Here is an 18,392-nt window from a genome sequence, read left to right as displayed (position 1 = left end):
TCAAGCTGCTGTATCCATTCATAATTTTGATCTCCCTTCAATTTTTTAAATTGTTGGTAATGGAAACTTTGGCCAGAATTTTCCAGCTCTGTGGTGGGGGGACCCGCCGCTGGAAATTCGGTAGTCCAACCAAAAGTCCATTGACTTCCAGCGGGACTGGATGATCCCGCCAGCAGGCAGAGTCGGAAATTCCTGCGCTATGTTTATGCATCCTGCATTTAACTCGGTACAGACTGGAAATCCAACAAAGGACTTGACTAGACTGTATTTCTCCATTCCGCAATAGATAGTGCATTCATCAACTCGGCTAGAATGAAAATTAGTAAAGAGCAACCTAAAGAGAGGGCTTTGAGTCCATATGACACAGTTATAGTCAATCATTGCCTGGCCCAGTTTGGACAGTGGACCCAGTGTCCAGAATTGCCTCATCATTCTGTGAATGCCAGAAAATGAGCCTGGGAACTGGTGTGGCCAATGGCCAGAATAGTCTCAATGCACAGGATAGTTTGTGAACTGAAAAGTAAAATAAAATCAGAAGATAGATTTCACGTTTTTTTTTAAGCAGACACTTTTTTTGTAGCCTTATTTAGAATGCCGCTGTGAAGCTCCAAGACATCGTTCAACCATCTGATTTTGAATGATTGGGAAACAGGCAAAATGGTGAAGGGCTGATCCTTTTAGAACAGTGGTCCAACCCCCACCCTCTTCCCCTTCCTCCAAAATTGTATTGAATAGAAGCAGAATCTCCAGACAAAGAAAGCTGTTTGGGTAATTTGATTCATCATTCCAGAATACCAACACCCCTATTTTCCATTGTAGCACCAAGCTGTTTCTTAAGCGAGTCTCGTCTCCTGGCCTCAGCCACCCTTTCTGGCAAAGCCTTTCCAGCTGCTGTTCATCCTCTGTGGAGAGAAATACTTTGTGGCATTTATCTCAAACTTGCCCTTCACAATTCCGAACTTGTGTGCTCCTGCCTGACTGCATTGAAGTCTGCCAAATTATGTGGCAGACATTATTAACAATAGTTCTATTAAGAATGAGTTCAGAGTGAAGTAGCACATCTGCCAGTTTAATGAGGGATGAATGCTATTTTCAATGCAGACATTTCTTGAGGAAATTGTAGCTGTATGTTTCTGCTCACCTGCCATCTGATGGTATTTGCTAGAGGTGCCGGTGCCATAACAACAGGTATGAAATCCTTATTGTTTTTGCCATCAGCCTTCCTGGCTAGGTTGAAAGAGGAAGAGTTATGGCATACTAGCGTAATTCAGAAGGTTAGCTTAATCAGAGGCAAAATTTAGCATAGCTTGACAAGCTTATTCCTGGTCGGAAATGTAGTTATTCATTTCTGGCTGGCAAATAAACAAATTTAAGGGATACTGTTGCATGAAATCTGAGCTGCTGCTTGTGTACAGGATACAGCAGGAACCAGGCGAGCAGCAAAGCCCTGGCTAGCTTTAGAAAAGGATTAACGAAACGCACAAATATGGTGCTTTCACATGCCTGGAATCCCACTTGCAGAGGCCAGCTGTGTCCAGAGCAAATTCAAAACAGATTCTGAAATGTAGTTTAGCGTCCAGTGCACTCATTTGGGTGGTTTGCTTTGCTATTATTGTTGCAACCCTCTGAGAACTCTGAATGCCGCCAGTCCTGGCCACTTGCACACTCCCAATTTCCATCACTCCATCATTGGTGGCTGTGTCTTCAGCTACCTGGGCCCTGAAGTTTGAAATTCCCTCCCTCAACTTTTCCATCCCTCTGTCTGCTCCTTAGAACCTAACTCTTTGACCAAGCTTTTGGTCACCCATCCTATTGATGATGGTGGCATAGTGGTAACATAACTGGACCAGCAATCCAGAGGCCCAGGCTAATGCTTCTTGGGACATGGGTTCAAAACTCATCATGGTAGCTGGTAGAATTTAAATTCAGTTAATGAAAAACAAGCCAGGTATTGAAAGCTAGCCGTTATGAAACTATCATTGTTGTAAAAACTCATTTGATTTAAGGGAAGGAAATCTGTCAACCTTCTGAAGAGTCATGGACTTGAAACATTAACTGTTTCTCTCTCCACACATGCTACCTGCCAGACCTGCTGAGTTTTTCCAGCATTTTTTTTTTGTTTTCAAATCTTTCTCCTTACCTCGTCTGGCCTACATGTGACTCTCAACCCATAGTAATATGGTTGACTCTTAACTTCCCTCTGAAATGGTGCCACTCAGTTCAAGGGCAGTTAGGTATGGCAACAAATGCTGGCTTTGTGAGTGACATTCACATCCCATGAAAGAATAAATTTTTTTAAAAAGTCACCTTAGGTGACTGTCAAATTTTGTTTGATACTGCTCCTGTGCAGTGCCTTGTGATAGTTTTGCTACATTAAAGATGCCTTATAAATGCCAGTTGTTGAATTGAAAGCAATCTAAAATTTGTCACCACTTGCACTCAAACCCAGTCCCTAAAATAATCTAGGCCAACCATGGGTGAGAGTTGATTGCACAGCCTATAAAAACTCCAACTCATCCAGAACTCTTCAACCAACCCTCCAGCATAAGACCCAAGGGATGAAAGACATCAGTAAAAAGGGGAGACTGGAGAAGCTGAGCTTGTTCTCCTTAGAACGGAGAAGATTCAAGGCAGATTATATAGAAGTGTTCAAAATCGTGGCAGGTTTTGCTAGAGTAAACATAGGAAAACTGTTCTCAGTGACAGAAGGGAAGTTACAGATTTAGGTAATTGGTAAAACGACTGGGGGCGAAATGAGGCAAAAATAATATGCTGTGATTTGTTGTTGTGATTTTAGAATAATTGGTGGCAGGAGTTAAATAATTTTCAAAGGGGAACTGGAGAAATACTTGAAGAGGAAAGAACAGGGAAATTGCAATGAGTCAAACTTAGATGACAAAAAATTGCAGTTGTGTCAAAATAGTTAACCAATCCCACCAACAGAATAGCAAAGCCCTTAGAACAATGCCCGTGATAAACTGAAATTTGCACTGGTAACTCTAGATTAGCTGAATTTGTCTAAGTTTGTTATATGACCGTACCGATCAATAAAAGCAGAGTTAAACCACAGAAGGACACAAAATCATGGAATCATGGAGCGCTGGGCAAGCCATCATTTGACATCGTGATCTCCCTGTGAAAGGACATGCAAAGCCTGCGAGTTTGGCTAAACCTGTGAGAAAGTTAAAAGTATTGTCAATTGGAGAGAAGGTGAAGTTGATACAGCAAGCAGAAATCTGCTGCAAAGCAGAAAGCGGACATTGTGAAGGAGTGGGAGATTCTATCATCAAGTTTGTCCACCATTATGAAACACAAGGTGCACATCTTGGAACAGTATGCACCACGAGACATTTTTATTGCAGATGAAACTGGACTGTTTTACTGTCTTTTGCCAGACTGCTCTTTGATATTTAAAGATGTAACCTGTAATGGTGGAAAGCAGAGCAAGAAACATGTCACTGCTATGGTCTGCGTCAACATGAATGACAGTGTAAAGCTGTTGCTTCTTGTGATAGTAAAGTCCAAAAAACCATGTTGCTTCGTGAATGTCAAGACACTATCCACGCAGTATGATGCTAGCAAAACTGCCTGGTGACCTCCAGCGCGTTTGAAGCGTGGATCAGGAAATTGAACAAAATGTATCTGTAAAGGAAAAAGAAGATTGTCATCATTGCAGACAATTGCCCCACGCACCCCGACGTCGCTGGTCTCACAAGCTTCAAGCTGATGTTCTTGCCTACCAACGTTATGGCCAAGCTCCAGCCAACGGATCTTTTGTGTGTGTGTGTGTGTGTGTGTGTGTGTGTGTGTGTGTGTGTGTGTGTGTGTGTGTGTGTGTGTGTGTGTGTGTGTGTGTGTGTGTGTGTGTGTGTGTGTGTGTGTGTGTGTGTGTGTGTGTGTGTGTGTGTGTGTGTGGGGGGGGGGGGGGGGGTTGGTGAAAACCCACTACTGATGGCAGCTGAGCTCCCAGGTTATTGAAGCCATCGATAAGAAGCAGGAGTACAGTCCAACTGTTCTAGAGGCGATGTTCATAAAGAAGAAGGTGTGGAGGATGATGAAGGAAGCCACAATTGTCAACTACTTCCATCACACGGGGTACAAACAGGTTACAAATGCACATGATGTCGATAACGAGGAGGAGCAAGGTGAGGCCAACCAACCCGACGATGAGGCACTTTTTGCTTGCCTGCGGGAGGCTGGCATGGAGCTTCCAACAGAGACAACCATGGAGGTAGATGATGCTATATGCTGCACCACAGAACTGAGAGATGATGCGGTTGTAGTGCAGTATGTTCTTCAACTGCCTGTTTTGCTAGCTGATGCCAGAGAGGCTGGAGAGCTGCTCCGGGATTTCGCACTGCAGCATGAAAATACATATGACTGCATTGATGACATTGTATCGGGTCCATCCAAAGACGGCATGCTAAGCAGAAAAAGACTATGGAGTTTTTCCGGAGCTAAATCCCAACATTTTTCAATGCAAAGCTCCTGCCTTTTTCAAGATCAGGCCATTTTTTTTAATTCATTCACTCGATATGGGCTTCGCTGGCTGGGCCAGCATTTATTGCCCATCCCTAATTGCCCTTGAGAAGGTGGTGGTGAGCTGCCTTCTTGAACTGCTGCAGTCCATGTGGTGTAGGGACACCCACAGTGCTGTTAGGAAGGGAGTCCCAGGATTTTGACCCATCGACATAAGGGGTGAAAAAATTGATTAAAGGCTTTTTCACATATTTGCTACTTCACTGTGTTTTCATTTGGCATTTGAATCTCTTGTTTTTGACATAGACCACATCTGCAGACATATTGGGTTACGTAGACATGAATTCGTATGGGAATGGGGCCTCCTCAACTATTATAAAGCTGTGCTTATCATGGATTTGACTTGTAATGATTTCACTGTAATTGGACAGCGCTCCAAAAGAACTGGCGCAAGCATGGTGGGCTGAATGGCCTCCTTTCGTGCTGTATCATTCGGTGATTCCACATATCCTGCCTCTCCCTCAGTAGGTAAATTCTTGACCTTTTACTTGCTCACTCAGATCAGTAACTCATCCTCTCGAGGATGGTAGCTGCATATTGTTCCAAAGTGTTACTTCCCAGGTAATTATTTTAGCATTTTTTTAAGGTGTAATGCACAAGTTATTGATGGAGCTGTATTAAGCTTCCTTCCCAAGTCTATAAATCAGGTAATCCCTAAACACCGCAGCTATTCTTTCAGACAAATGAAGTGACTCCAGAAACACATTGGCAATGGTAAAGTGGTATTGTGTGTCAGCTTGTAAATATGTTCTGGCACACAACTTTTCACAGTGTGATTATGAACTGCAGTAAGTCATCACTATTATTCTCACTGCACTTAATTATCACTGCCTGGTCTCCTTCCAACACCTAGGGAATAGTTCCAAGTCCTAAGCTGTTCCTGACTTTGGCCCAAACTAGCAATACTTTTGCTAGTCTGCTGAAATACATTGGGTTGACAGAACAATGGAATAGGAAAAGGCCATATGACTGCTCGAACCTGTTCTGTCATTGAATAGGATCGTGGCTGATCTTTGACCTCAACTTCATTTTCCTGTCCGACCTCCTATTCCCTTGATTCTTTTAGAATCCAAAAATCTCTTATTCTGAGCCCTGAATACACTGAATGGCTGAGTATCCACAGCCCTCTGAGAGGGAATTCTAAAGTCCCACAGCTCCTGAGTGAAGAAATTTCTCCTCGTCTCAATCCTAAATGGCTGACCTCCTATCCTGGGTCTTTGTGCCCTAGTTCTAGACTCTGCAGCTGGGGACAAACAGCCTCGTAGCATCTACCCTGTCAAACCCTCTCAAAATATTATGTTTCAATGAGATCAACCCTCATCCTTCTAAACTTTCCAGAAATATAGGTCCCTTCTACTCTTTTTTTTTTCCTGCTGGTTCAGTATGTGGAGAACCATGAAGGGTTGTTGATATGGGTGAGGAACACCTTGCCATAAGATCATCATCGTGCTGGTCTGATGAACAGCCAAGCTGAATTTCTTATGATCTGTGGAAAAACATTGGGGTAGACATAGACATTATACAAAAGGCACGATAGTAAATCAGAAGCCCACTCTGCATTTCTCTCTTGATTTCTATTTCCACAGCCATGCTGAATTGTCCAAAATAGCGCACTTGATTTGGTAATGTCTTTGTGAGTGACTTCAGTGTAAATGGCAGTCAGTTATCCCCCATTTAGATAAAGGAGATTTCTCTTGATATCTCTTGATGGTGTAGGTGGTGAGGAATGTACGTAACTTGTCCCCATTTTGCTATTTTTCAGCTTTGAAGCTTCGTGCCCTGATCTTTGTAACTGATGTGTTGAGTGCCTGAAGCTGAGCAGTAATCAGCCATGGAAAATGACCAAAGTACAACGACGTCAACCACAACGACAACAGTCAGCACGTCGCCCAGAACACAGGCACCACAAATCTCAGTCTACAGCAGTTCTGATAGACAAGCTGTTCAAGTATGTAGCTGTGATACTGTTTGGCCAGTATAGTTCTATTACAAAGGTCCTGAATTGCACATGGTGGGATTACATCTGAAGTGGAAGTCAGGGCAGAGAACCAAGATTTATAAAGAATTTGTATCACATATGTGGACTAAATATATGCCACATAGATTATATCCTTCTGATTGTTGAGATGATTAGAAGCATTTCCACACGATGATAGCGCTCAGCTTCCGCACCCCCCCCCCCCAACCACCGCCCACCCCATTTCTGCTATGCAATGAACTATAAACATCTGTTTTCAACTCTGTTAGGTTCTTCTGGTCACATCTGTCCAAGTTTAACTGGCTGCATAAACACGGATGAAGAGGAAAAGAACTTGCATTTCTATGGCGCATTTCACGATATCAGAATGTCCCAAAGTGCTTTAAAGCCCTGAAGTCCCTTTTGAAGCATGGTCACTGTCATAATGGAAGAAACACAGCAAGATCCCACAAACAGAAATAAGTTAACTAGTCAGATAACCTGCTTCAGTGATGTTGGTTGAAAGATAGATGTTGCCCAAAGCACTGGGAATAATTCCTCTAGTTTTCCTTGAAATAGTGCTACCAGATCTTTTTACATTCATTTGAAGGGGCAAACAGGGCCTTGGTTTTTAACATCTCATCCAAAAGATGGCACCTGTAAGAGTGCACCACACCCTCAGTACTGCACTGGGCATCGCAATCTGACTTTTGTGTTCTAATCTCTGGAGTGGGGCTTGAACTCTCAATCTTAGGGTTTAGAGGCTTGTGCGCTGCCAACTTAGCTACAGTTGACAACTAGATAGTTGGATGCAGTTAGAAATAACCATAACCAGGACAGATATCTCATATGTTTAGCTAGTAGTTTCTGAGAGTGGTGTGATGGTGAAATAAGCTCCCTTGGTATCAGTTGCTTTCTAAACATTTTTAGTTGCTAGATTCCAGCTTTCCCTGGGGCTTGATATTTGAGACCAAACTTTGAATAAGTTAATTTATTTCCACGTCCACTAAATGTTATTATAAACCGATCTATACCAGTGGGAATGTAAGTGCAGGTTTGATCTTTCTTTTTGATATTTACATTTGTTCCAGGACTAGAGAGCAAGATTCAGGTCCAGAAATAACAAAGGGCCCAGTTTTTCCACATTCATCAACCCTTTTCAAAAAGGGGGCAGGGAATATTTTGTTCGTAATATGATAAGCAATATTATGGTTTTAACAAGACATTACTTGGAGAGAGGGAAAATATATCTGCTCAAGGCCGTGTTTTGTTTATTCTCAGGCTGATCAGACTGGTTTTCAGTGCGAGGCCCGTGGACACAATTGTTTTTTCTTCATACGAAGGCCTACATTCAAATTCTTGATAAGTCAAAGTTTTCTTTTGCTCTAGTTTGAAGGAAACAAGTTTTTGAATTCAATGGAGTGTTAAGTGAACTGTTTTATTCTCAGTGGATGGAGTTAGGATACATAATTTAATTCAATGGTGGAACAGGTTCAAGTGGCTGAGTGGACCCCTCTTGTTCCTAATGTTCTCTTTTAACCCTTAAAGGACTGAACTGCCCTTACGTTTTTTTCTAATTGAAGAATGTAGGTGGAGGGCCAAGGTTGATAGATGGGACAAGTCATTTGGGTCCAGGTCACTACACTTCCACAGTTTGCTAATATACCTGTAGGCTGTGCAAATTTCCTTTTCTGCAAGGATCAAAGTGATGATAAATCACTGGCTCAATCTATAATACTGAATAGCACCAAAGTTAAGAGTACGATGAGATAAATCATCATCGATCTTTGAAGGTGGCAGAACATAATGTGAGAGTGGTTAGTAAAGCATATGGAATCTTTTGTTTTCATAAATAGAGGCATTGGGTACAAAACAGCGATGTTATTGTTGAACTATATAAAGCTCTGGTTAAGCCCCAACTAGAGTATTTTGTCCCATTATGGTCACCACAGCTCAGGAAGGTCCTTGAGAGGGTGCAGAGGAGATTTGTCTGCGTGGTTCCAGGAATGGAGGTGGTGGTGGTGGGGGGGGAGGGTTAGCTACAAGGTTAAGTTGGAAAGGTTAGGATTGTTCCGCTTGGAGAAAAGGAGATTGAGGGGTGATTAGGACAGGCTTAGATAAAGTAGCAAGGAAAATCTCTTCCCATTATTTTTTTCATTCATTCTTGGGATATGGACCTCGCTGGCTAGGCCAGCATTTATTGCCCATCCCTAATTGCTTTTGAGAAGTTGGTGTTGAGTTGTCTACTTGAACCGCTGCAGTCCATGTGGCGTAGGTACACCCACAATGCTGTTAGGGAGGGAGTTCCAGGATTTTGACCCAGCACCAGTGGAGGAACTGCGATATATTTCCAAGTCAATATGGTGTGTGGATTGGAGGGGAACTTCCAGTTGGCGCTGTTCCCATACATCTGTTGCCTTTGCCCTTCTAGATGGTAGTGATTGTGGGTTTGGAAGGTGCTGTCTAAGGAGACCTGTTGATTTCCTGTAGCACATCTTGTAGGTGGTACACACTGCTGCCACTGTTTGTCGGTAGTGGAGGAAGTGAATGTTTGTAGATGGAGTGCCAATCAAGCAGTCTGCTTTGTCCTGGATGGTGTCAAGCTTCTTGAGTGTTGTTGAAGCTGCACTCATGCAGGCAAGTGGAGAGTATTCCATCACACTCCTGACTTGTGCTTTGTAGATGGTGGACAATCTTTGGGGAGTCAAGAGGTGAGTGACTCGCCACAGGATTCCTAGCCTCTGACCGGCTCTTTTAGCCACAGTATTTATATGGCTAGTACAGTTCAGTTTCTGGTCAGTGGTAACCCCCAGGATTTTGATAGTGGGAATTGCTGCCTTGATGTCGAGAGCAGTCACTCTCAAGTCACTTTGTTTGTTGATGGCACAAGGACTAGCGGAGACAGATTTAAGATTTTGAGTAAGTGACGTAGGGGGAATGTGAGGTAGAACTTTCTTACACAATGAGTGGTAATGACCTGGAAATTGCTGCCCACGAGGGTGGTGAAGTGGAAACATTCAATGATTTCAAAAGGAAGTTGGATTGGCACTTGAAGGAAATAAACTTGCAGGGCTATGGGTACCAAGCAGGGGACTGACTGGATTGCTCCATAGGGAGCTGGCATGGTCTCAATGGGCCAAATAGCCTCTGCCTGTGCTGTAAATGTCTCTTTGTAGTGCTCAGGAAAGATCAAACTTGCAGAAGAAATAGTGGTGGGAGCAGATCATGCTGCCCGACGAGCCTGCTCTGTCATTCAATATGACCATGACTGATTTTGGGCTTCAACTCCACTTTCCCACCTGTTCCCCATAGCCTGGGAGACCAAAGGTCTGTCTATACCAGCCTTATGTATTCAATGGGGGAGCATCCAGACCCCTTTGGAGTAGAGAATCCCAAAGATTCACAATCCTTTGAGTGAAGTAAATTTATTTACAGCTTTATACTAATTTACATTAGTGTGTTCAATAGGTTGATGTGATGCACTTAGTGTGTGGGTGAAGAGATCTAGCATGCTTCCCGCTTTTTTTGTGCTTTTCATTTTTGACCCACATAGCTGAGTAGCAGCAATGCGAAAAGGGGAGCTGAATGCGCAAGCCTCTCCCTATCAGTACACAACCTTTCCATCGGCAAGTCCTCAGCTGTGCTTCCTGATGGAGGCACACGGAAACTGGGTCCTCATGGCTCCAGGCTAAGGCTTCCGAGGAACTCAGAGGAGGTTTGGCCCTTAGACATGCAGTGTGCAGGCCCATTGGCATTTGGATACTCTGGCACTCGCAAACCAAACTCCCAGCTCAGGGCGAATATCTCCGCTACCTTGTGGATACTGTGGGAGGGTTGAAAGCTAATGGAGGAAACACTGATATAAAAAAAACCTGGAGTGGAGCCCAGAAGTGGACTGATGTTTAAATATGTCATCTTTCCATCAACTCCTGCAACCAAGCTGGCGCTAAATGTGGTGCTTTGTATTCCTTTGGCCCCAACTGGAGAGATCGAGAGGAGGACCCTGATGTTTGGACAGCCCATGCAGGGTCTCCATAAATTTTGCCCAGGCTTGCCTCCTGGCAAGGACGCCGGTGTATCACTACAGAGCATGAACAAAACACATGAGATAGCAGTTACAAGTCCCAGTTATAAGCCCAACCTGACTGATGTAGAGAACGAATGCTACGACTGTTTCCGACAGTGGGTGGGACCATCGCGCCCCACTGGTCAGCCACCGCCTACCTCAAATTGGACAGCCCTTGACTAATAAGCTGCTGACTCACCACCTGCTACATTGGCTGCTTGGAGCTTAACAAGTGCTCAACAAGTGGATGGAATCAATCGCACCCGTCAAGCAAATGAAACAAACAAAAAGGAAGAAGATGCCAGTTCTTTGATAAGCAATTTGGAATGTCAGGACCATGTGCATGGGACTGACAGATGACTTGCAGCTGGTCGATAATGCGCACAAGATGGCTGTGATCAACATGGAACTTGATAGCCTTCTATTATTGATTTATTTGCTTATATTATCATGGAACTTGATAGACTGAACATTAACATAGCTTAAACAAAAACAGAATTATCTGGAAAAACTCATCAGGTCTGGCAGCATCGGCGGAGAAGAAAAGAGTTGACGTTTCGAGACCTCATAACCCTTCAGCAGAACTGGGTGAATCCAAGGAGATGGGTGACATATAAGCTGGTTTAAGGTGCGGGGGCGGGGAGGGGTGGGGTGGGGGTGGTTGGGTAGGGTGAGAGAAGTGGAGGGGGGTGGTGTGGTTGTAGGGACAAGTAAGCAGTGATAGGAGCAGATAATCAAAAGATATCACAGACAAAAGAACACAGGTGTTGAAGTTGGTGATATTATCTAAACGAATGTGCTAATTAAGAATGGATGGTAGGGCACTCAAGGTATAGCACTAGTGGGGGTGGGGTGGAAAGGCTACCAGGGCATAAAAGATTTAAAAATAATGGAAATAGGTGGGAAAAGAAAAATCTATATAAATTATTGGAAAAAACAAAAGGAAGGGGGAAGAAACATAAAGGGGGTGGGGATAGAGGAGAGAGTTCAAGATCTAAAGTTGTTGAATTCAATATTCAGTCTGGAAGGCTGTAAAGTGCCTAGTCGGAAGATGAGGTGTTGTTCCTCCAGTTTGCGTTGGGCTTCACTGGAACTATGCAGCAAGCCAAGGACAGATGTGGGCAAGAGAGCAGGGTGGAGTGTTAAAATGGCAAGCGACAGGGAGGTTTGTGTCATTCTTGCGGACAGATCGCAGGTGTTCTGCAAAGCGGTCGCCCAGTTTACGTTTGGTCTCTCCAATGTAGAGGAGACCGCATTGGGAGCAACGAATGCAGTAGACTAAGTTGGGGGAAATGCAAGTGAAATGCTGCTTCACTTGAAAGGAGTGTTTGGGACCTTGGATGGTGAGGAGAGAGGAAGTGAAGGGGCAGCAGTTGCATCTTTTGTGTGGGCATGGGGGGATGCTATAGGTGGGGGTTGAGGAGTAGGGGGTGAAGGAGAAGTGGACCAGGGTGTCCCGGAGGGAACAATCCCTACGGAATGCCGCCAGGGTGGGTGAAGGGAAGATGTGTTTGATGGTTCCATCATGCTGGAGTTGGTGGAAATGGCGCTGGATGATCCTTTGAATGCGGAGGCTGGTGGGGTGATAAGTGAGGACAAAGGGACCCTATCATGTTTCTAGGAGGGAGGAGAAGGCGTGAGGGCGGATACGCAGGAGATGGGCCGGACACGGTTGAGGGCCCTGTCAATGACCGTGGGTGAAAAACCTCGGTTAAGGAATAAGGAGGACATGTCAGAGGAACTGTTTTTGAAGGTAGCATCATCAGAACAGATGCGACGGAGGTGAAGGAACTGAGAGAATAGAATGGAGTCCTTACAGGAAGCGGGTTGTGAGGAGCTGTAGTCGAGGTAACTGTGGGAGTCGGTAGGCTTGTAATGGATATTGGTGGACAGTCTATCACCAGAGATTGGGACAGAGAGGTCAAGGAAGGGAAGGGAAGTATCAGAGATGGACCATGTAAAAATGATGGAGGGCTGGAGATTGGAAGCAAAATTAATAAGTTTGTCCAAGTCCCGATGAGAGCATGAAGCAGCACCGAAGTAATCATTGATGTACCGAAGAAAGAGTTGTGGAAGGGGGCCAGAGTAGAACTGGAACAAGGAATGTTCCACATACCCCATAAAGAGACAGGCATAGCTGGGGCCCATGCGGGTACCCATAGCCACACGTTTTATTTGGAGGAAGTGAGAGGAGTTGAAGGAGAAATTGTTCAGCGTGAAAACAAGTTCAGCCAGACGGAGGAGAGTAGTGGTGGATGGGGATTGTTTGGGCCTCTGTTCAAGGAAGAAGCTGAGGGCCCTCAGAGCATCTCGGTGGGGGATGGAGGTGTAGAGGGATTGGATGTCCATGGTGAAGAGGAAGCGGTTGGGGCCAGGGAACTGGAAATTGTTGATCTGACGTAAGGTGTAAGAGGAATCACGGATGTAGGTGGGAAGCGACTGGACAAGGGGAGAAAGAAGGGAGTCAAGATAACGAGAAATGAGTTCCATGGGGCAGGAACAAGCTGACACGATCGGTCTACAGGGACAGTTCTGTTTGTGGATTTTGGCTAGGAGTTAGAAGTGGGCCATCCGAGGTTGGGCGAGTATCAGGTTGGAAGCTGTGGGAGGAAGATCCCCAGAGGAGATGAGGTCAGTGACACTCCTGGAAACAATGACTTGATGTTCAGTGGTGGGGTCATGGTCCAGGGAGAGGTAGGAGGAAGTGTCTGCGAGTTGACGCTCAGCCTCCACGAGACAACAACAGCACCACCCTTGTCAGCGGGTTTGATGACAATGTTGGGGTTTGACCTGAGAGAATGGATTGCAGTAAGTTCAGAGAGAGACAGATTAGAATGGGTGAGTGGAGCAGAGAAATTGAGATGACTAATGTCGCGCCGACAGTTCTCAATGAAAAGATCAAGAGAAGGTAAGAATCCAGAGGGAGGGGTCCAGGTGGAGGGAGAATATTGGAGGTGGGTAAAAGGATCCGTTGAACGGGGAGAGGACTCCTGCCCATAGAAGTGAGCCCGGAGATGAAGACGGCGGAGGAAGAGTTCAGCATCATGCCGAGCCCGAAATTCATTGAGATGAGGGTGTAAGGGTATGAAACTAATTCCTTTGCTGAGGACTGAACGTTCAGCATCGGAGAGGGGAAGGTCAGGGGGTATAGTGAATACACGGCCGGGGCTGGGATTGGAAGATGGGGTGGGGACGGAGGGACAGGCAGGGGTGGAGGGTCCTAGATGAGTGTTGGTGTCGATGAGTTGTTGGAGCTTGCATTCCTTAGCACTTGAGAGAAAGAGAAAAAGTTTCTTGTTGAGGCGTTGATGAGACGAAGAATAAAATGAAACTGGGGGCATGTGCAGCTTTGAAAAAGGGTGCGGTGGTGCTGCTGGAGGGAGAGGTCGAGTGTGTTCATATGGCGGCGCATGGCACTGAGTGTGGATCTCAGAATGTGACGGGAGCAGCAGTCCGAGAAATGTTTTTTGTCCCGGAGATACCTGTAACCCTGGGTGGGTTCAAAACAAGAGGGATGGAATTTCAGTTGAAATCCACATGGGGTAAGTCAGAGATGGAGACAGTCACTGAGAAAGGAGATATGGCTGTGAAAGCGGGTTTTAGTAAACACCTTGTCAAACACCAGGAGAGAAATGGAAAGCAATGAAGGTGAACAAGGCAAAAGAGAGATACGGAAATCTTGTCACAGAGAGGAACAGAACTTCTTCAAGGTAGGCATTCCTTGAAGAGGAGTGGCAGTCAATTAAAGAAGGAGATAAAAACAAAAAACTGCGGATGCTGGAAATCCAAAACAAAAACAGAATTATCTGGAAAAACTCAGTAGGTCTAGCAGCATCGGCGGAGAAGAAAAGAGTTGACGTTTCGAGTCCTCATGACCCTTCAACAGAACTGAGTGAATCTTAGGAAAGGGGTGAATATAAGCTGGTTTAAGGTGGGGGGGCGGGGTTGGGGGGCAGATGGGGGGAGAAGTTTGGGGGGGGTGGTGGTGTGGTGTGGTTGTAGGGACAAGCAAGCAGTGATAGGAGCAGATAATCAAAAGATGTCACAGACAAAAGAACAAAAGAACACAGGCGTTGATGGTGATATTATCTAAACGAATGTGCTAAATAAGAATGGATGGTAGGGCACTCAAGGTACAGCTCTAGTGGGGATGGGGTGGAATGGCTAGCAGGGCATAAAAAATTAAAAAATAATGGAAATAGGTGGGAAAAGAAACATCTATATAAATTATTGGAAAGAAACAAAAGGAAGGGGGAAGAAACAGAAAGGGGGTGGGGATGGAGGAGGGAGTTCAAGATCTAAAGTTGTTGAATTCCGTATTCAGTCCGGAAGGCTGTAAAGTGCCTAGTCGGAAGATGAGGTGCTGTTCCTCCAGTTTGCGTTGGGCTTCACTGGAACAATGCAGCAAGCCAAGGACAGACATGTGGTCAAGAGAGCAGAGTGGAGTGTTAAAATGGCAAGCGACATGAAGGTTTGGGTCATTCTTGCGGACAGACCGCAGGTGTTCTGCAAAGCGGTCGCCCAGTTTACATTTGGTCTCTCCAATGTAGAGGAGACCGCATTGGGAGCAATGAATATAGTAGATTAAGTTGGGGGAAATGCAAGTGAAATGCTGCTTCACTTGAAAGGAGTGTTTGGGCCCTTGGACGGTGAGGAGAGAGGAAGTGAAGGGGCAGGTGTTGCATCTTTTGCGTGGGCATGGGGTGGTGCCATAGGTGGGGGTTGAGGAGTGGGGGGTGAAGGAGAAGTGGACCAGGGTGTCCAGGAGGGAACAATCCCTACGGAATGCCGCCAGGGGGTTGAAGGGAAGATGTGTTTGGTGGTGGCATCATGCTGGAGTTGGCGGAAATGGCGGAGGATGATCCTTTGAATGCGGAGGCTGGTGGGGTGATAAGTGTGGACAAGGGGGACCCTATCATGTTTCTAGGAGGGAGGAGAAGGCGTGAGGGTGGATGCGCGGGAGATGGGCCGGACACGGTTGAGGGCCCTGTCAACGACCGTGGGTGGAAAACCTCGGTTAAGGAAGAAGAGGACATGTCATAGGAACTGTTTTTGAAGGTAGCATCATCAGAACAGATGCGACGGAGGCGAAGGAACTGAGAGAATGGAATGGGGTCCTTACAGGAAGCGGGTTGTGAGGAGCTGTAGTCGAGATAGCTGTGGGAGTCGGTAGGCTTGTAATGGATATTGGTGGACAGTCTATCACCAGAGATTGAGACAGAGAGGTCAAGGAAGGGAAGGGAAGTGTCAGAGTTGGATCATGTGAAAATGATGGAGGGGTGGAGATTGGAAGCAAAATTAATAAATTTTTCCAAGTCCCGACGAGAGCATGAAGCAGCACCTAAGTAATCATCGATGTACCGGAGAATGAGTTGTGGAAGGGGTCCAGAGTAGGACTGGAACAAGGAATGTTCCACATACCCCATAAAGAGACAGGCATAGCTGGGGCCCATGCAGGTACACATAGCCACACGTTTTATTTGGAGGAAGTGAGAGGAGTTGAAGGAGAAATTGTTCAGTGTGAGAACAAGTTCAGCCAGACGGAGGAGAGTAGTGGTGGATGGGGATTGTTTGGACCTCTGTTCCAGGAAGAAGCTGAGGGCCCTCAGACCATCCTGGTGGGGGATGGAGGTGTAGAGGGATTGGATGTCCATGGTGAAGAGGAAGCGGTTGGGGCCAGGGAACTGAAAATTGTTGATGTGATGTAAGGTGTCAGAGGAATCACGGATGTAGGTGGGAAGCGACTGGACAAGGGGAGAAAGAAGGGAGTCAAGATAACGAGAAATGAGTTCTGTGGGGCAGGAGCAAGCTGGCACGATCGGTCTACAGGGATAGTTCTGTTTGTGGATTTTGGCTAGGAGTTAGAAGTGGGCCATCCGAGGTTGGGCGAGTATCAGGTTGGAAGCTGTGGGAGGAAGATCTCCAGAGGAGATGAGGTCAGTGACACTCCTGGAAACAATGGCTTGATGTTCAGTGGTGGGGTCATGGTCCAGGGAGAGGTAGGAGGAAGTGTCTGCGAGTTGACGCTCAGCCTCCGCGAGATAGAGGTCAGTGCACCAGACAACAACAGCACCACCCTTGTCAGCAGGTTTGATGACAATGTTGTGATTGGACCTGAGGGAACGGAGTGCAGTAAGTTCAGAGAGAGACAGATTCAAATGGGTGAGAGGAGCAGAGAAATTGAGACGACTAATGTCACGCCAATAGTTCTCAATGAAAAGATCAAGAGAAGGTAAGAATCTAGAGGGAGGGGTCCAGGTTGAATGAGAATATTGGAGGTGGATAAAAGCATCCGTTGAACGGGGAGAGGACTCCTGCCCAAAGAAGTGAGCACGGAGACGAAGACGGCGGAAGAAAAGTTCAGCATCGTGCCGAGCCCGAAATTCATTGAGTTGAGGGCGTAAGGGTATGAAAATAAGTCCTTTGCTGAACACTGAACGTTCAGCGTTGGAGATGGGAAGGTCAGGCGGTATAGTGAATACACGGCCGGGGCTGGGATTGGAAGATGGGGTGGGGACGGAGGGACAGGCAGGGGTAGAGGGTCCTAGATGAGTGTTGGTGTCGATGAGTTGTTGGAGCTTGCGTTCCTTAGCACTTGAGAGAAAGAGAAAAAGTTTATTGTTGAGGCGTTTGATGAGCCAAAGAATAAAATGAAACTGGGGGCACGTGCAGCTTTGAAAAAGGGTGCGGCGGTGCTGCTGGAGGGAGAGGTCGAGTGTGTTCATATGGCGGCGCATGGCACTGAGTGTGGATCTCAGAATGTGACAGGAACAGCAGTCCGAGAAACGTTTTATATCCTGGAGATACCTGTAATCCTGGGTGGGTTCGAAACAAGAGGGATGGAATTTCAGTTGAAATCCACATGGGGTAAGTCGGAGACGGAGACAGTCACTGAGAAAGGATATATGGCTGTGAAAGCGGGTTTTAGTAAACACCTTGTCAAACACCAGGAGAGAAGTGTAAAGCAATGAAGGTGAACAAGGCAAAAGAGATACGGAAATCTTGTCACAGAGAGGAACAGAACTTCTTCAAGGTAGGCATTCCTTGAAGAGGAGTGGCAGTTAATTAAAGAAAGAGATAAAAGCAAAAAACTGTAGATGCTGGAAATCCAAAACAAAAACAGAATTACCTGGAAAAGCTAAGCAGGTCTAGCAACATCAGCGGAGAAGAAAAGAGTTAACGTTTCGAGTCCTCATGACTCTTCAACAGAACTGAGTGAATCTTAGGAAAGGGGTGAAATATAAGAAATATAAACTGGTTTAAGGTGGTGGGTGGAGGGAGAAGTGGGGTTGTGGTGTGGTTGTAGGGACAAGCAAGCAGTGATAGGAGCAGATAATCAAAAGATGTAACAGACAAAAGAACAAAAGAACACAGGCGTTGATGGTGGTGATATTATCTAAATGAATGTGTTAATTAAGAATGGATGGTAGGGCACTCAAGGTACAGATCTAGTGGGGGTGGGGTGGAAAGACTAGCAGGGCATAAAAGATTTAAAAATTATGGAAATAGGTGGGAAAAGAAAAATCTATATAAATTATTGGACAAAACAAAAGGAAGGGGGAAGAAACAGAAAGGGGGTGGGGATGGAGGAGGGAGTTCAAGATCTAAAGTTGTTGAATTCAATATTCAGTCTGGAAGGCTGTAAAGTGCCTAGTCGGAAGTTGAAGAGCTGTTCCTCCAGTTTGCGTTGGGCTTCACTGGAACAATGCAGCTTAACATAGCTTCTCTTCAAGAGACAAGGCTCACTGAGAGCGATCGCTGAAAAAAAGTTACATGTTCATGTAGACTTTGCTGTAAGGAATTTGCTGACCTCAATGATAGAACCCCTTA

General features: G+C 45.6%; 1 protein-coding gene across 9 annotated transcripts in view; it reads left to right on the top strand.

The window, feature by feature from the left end:
* Window positions 1–18,392, top strand: part of phc3 (polyhomeotic homolog 3 (Drosophila)) — a 199,644-nt gene that overhangs the window by 87,589 nt on the left and 93,663 nt on the right. For all 9 annotated transcript variants that reach the window (XM_041208147.1, XM_041208172.1, XM_041208163.1 and 6 more), the window contains one exon: window positions 6,302–6,487. In XM_041208147.1, coding sequence (XP_041064081.1) covers window positions 6,371–6,487 — 117 coding nt within the window. In that variant the 5' untranslated portion in view covers window positions 6,302–6,370. The remainder of the gene's footprint in view (window positions 1–6,301; window positions 6,488–18,392) is intronic.

The sequence above is a fragment of the Carcharodon carcharias genome, chromosome 2, assembly GCF_017639515.1.
Source record: "Carcharodon carcharias isolate sCarCar2 chromosome 2, sCarCar2.pri, whole genome shotgun sequence".
Taxonomy (NCBI): Eukaryota; Metazoa; Chordata; class Chondrichthyes; order Lamniformes; family Lamnidae; genus Carcharodon; species Carcharodon carcharias.
The sequence above is the reverse complement of the archived record's forward strand: the minus strand, read 5'-3'. Positions and strand labels throughout refer to the sequence as shown.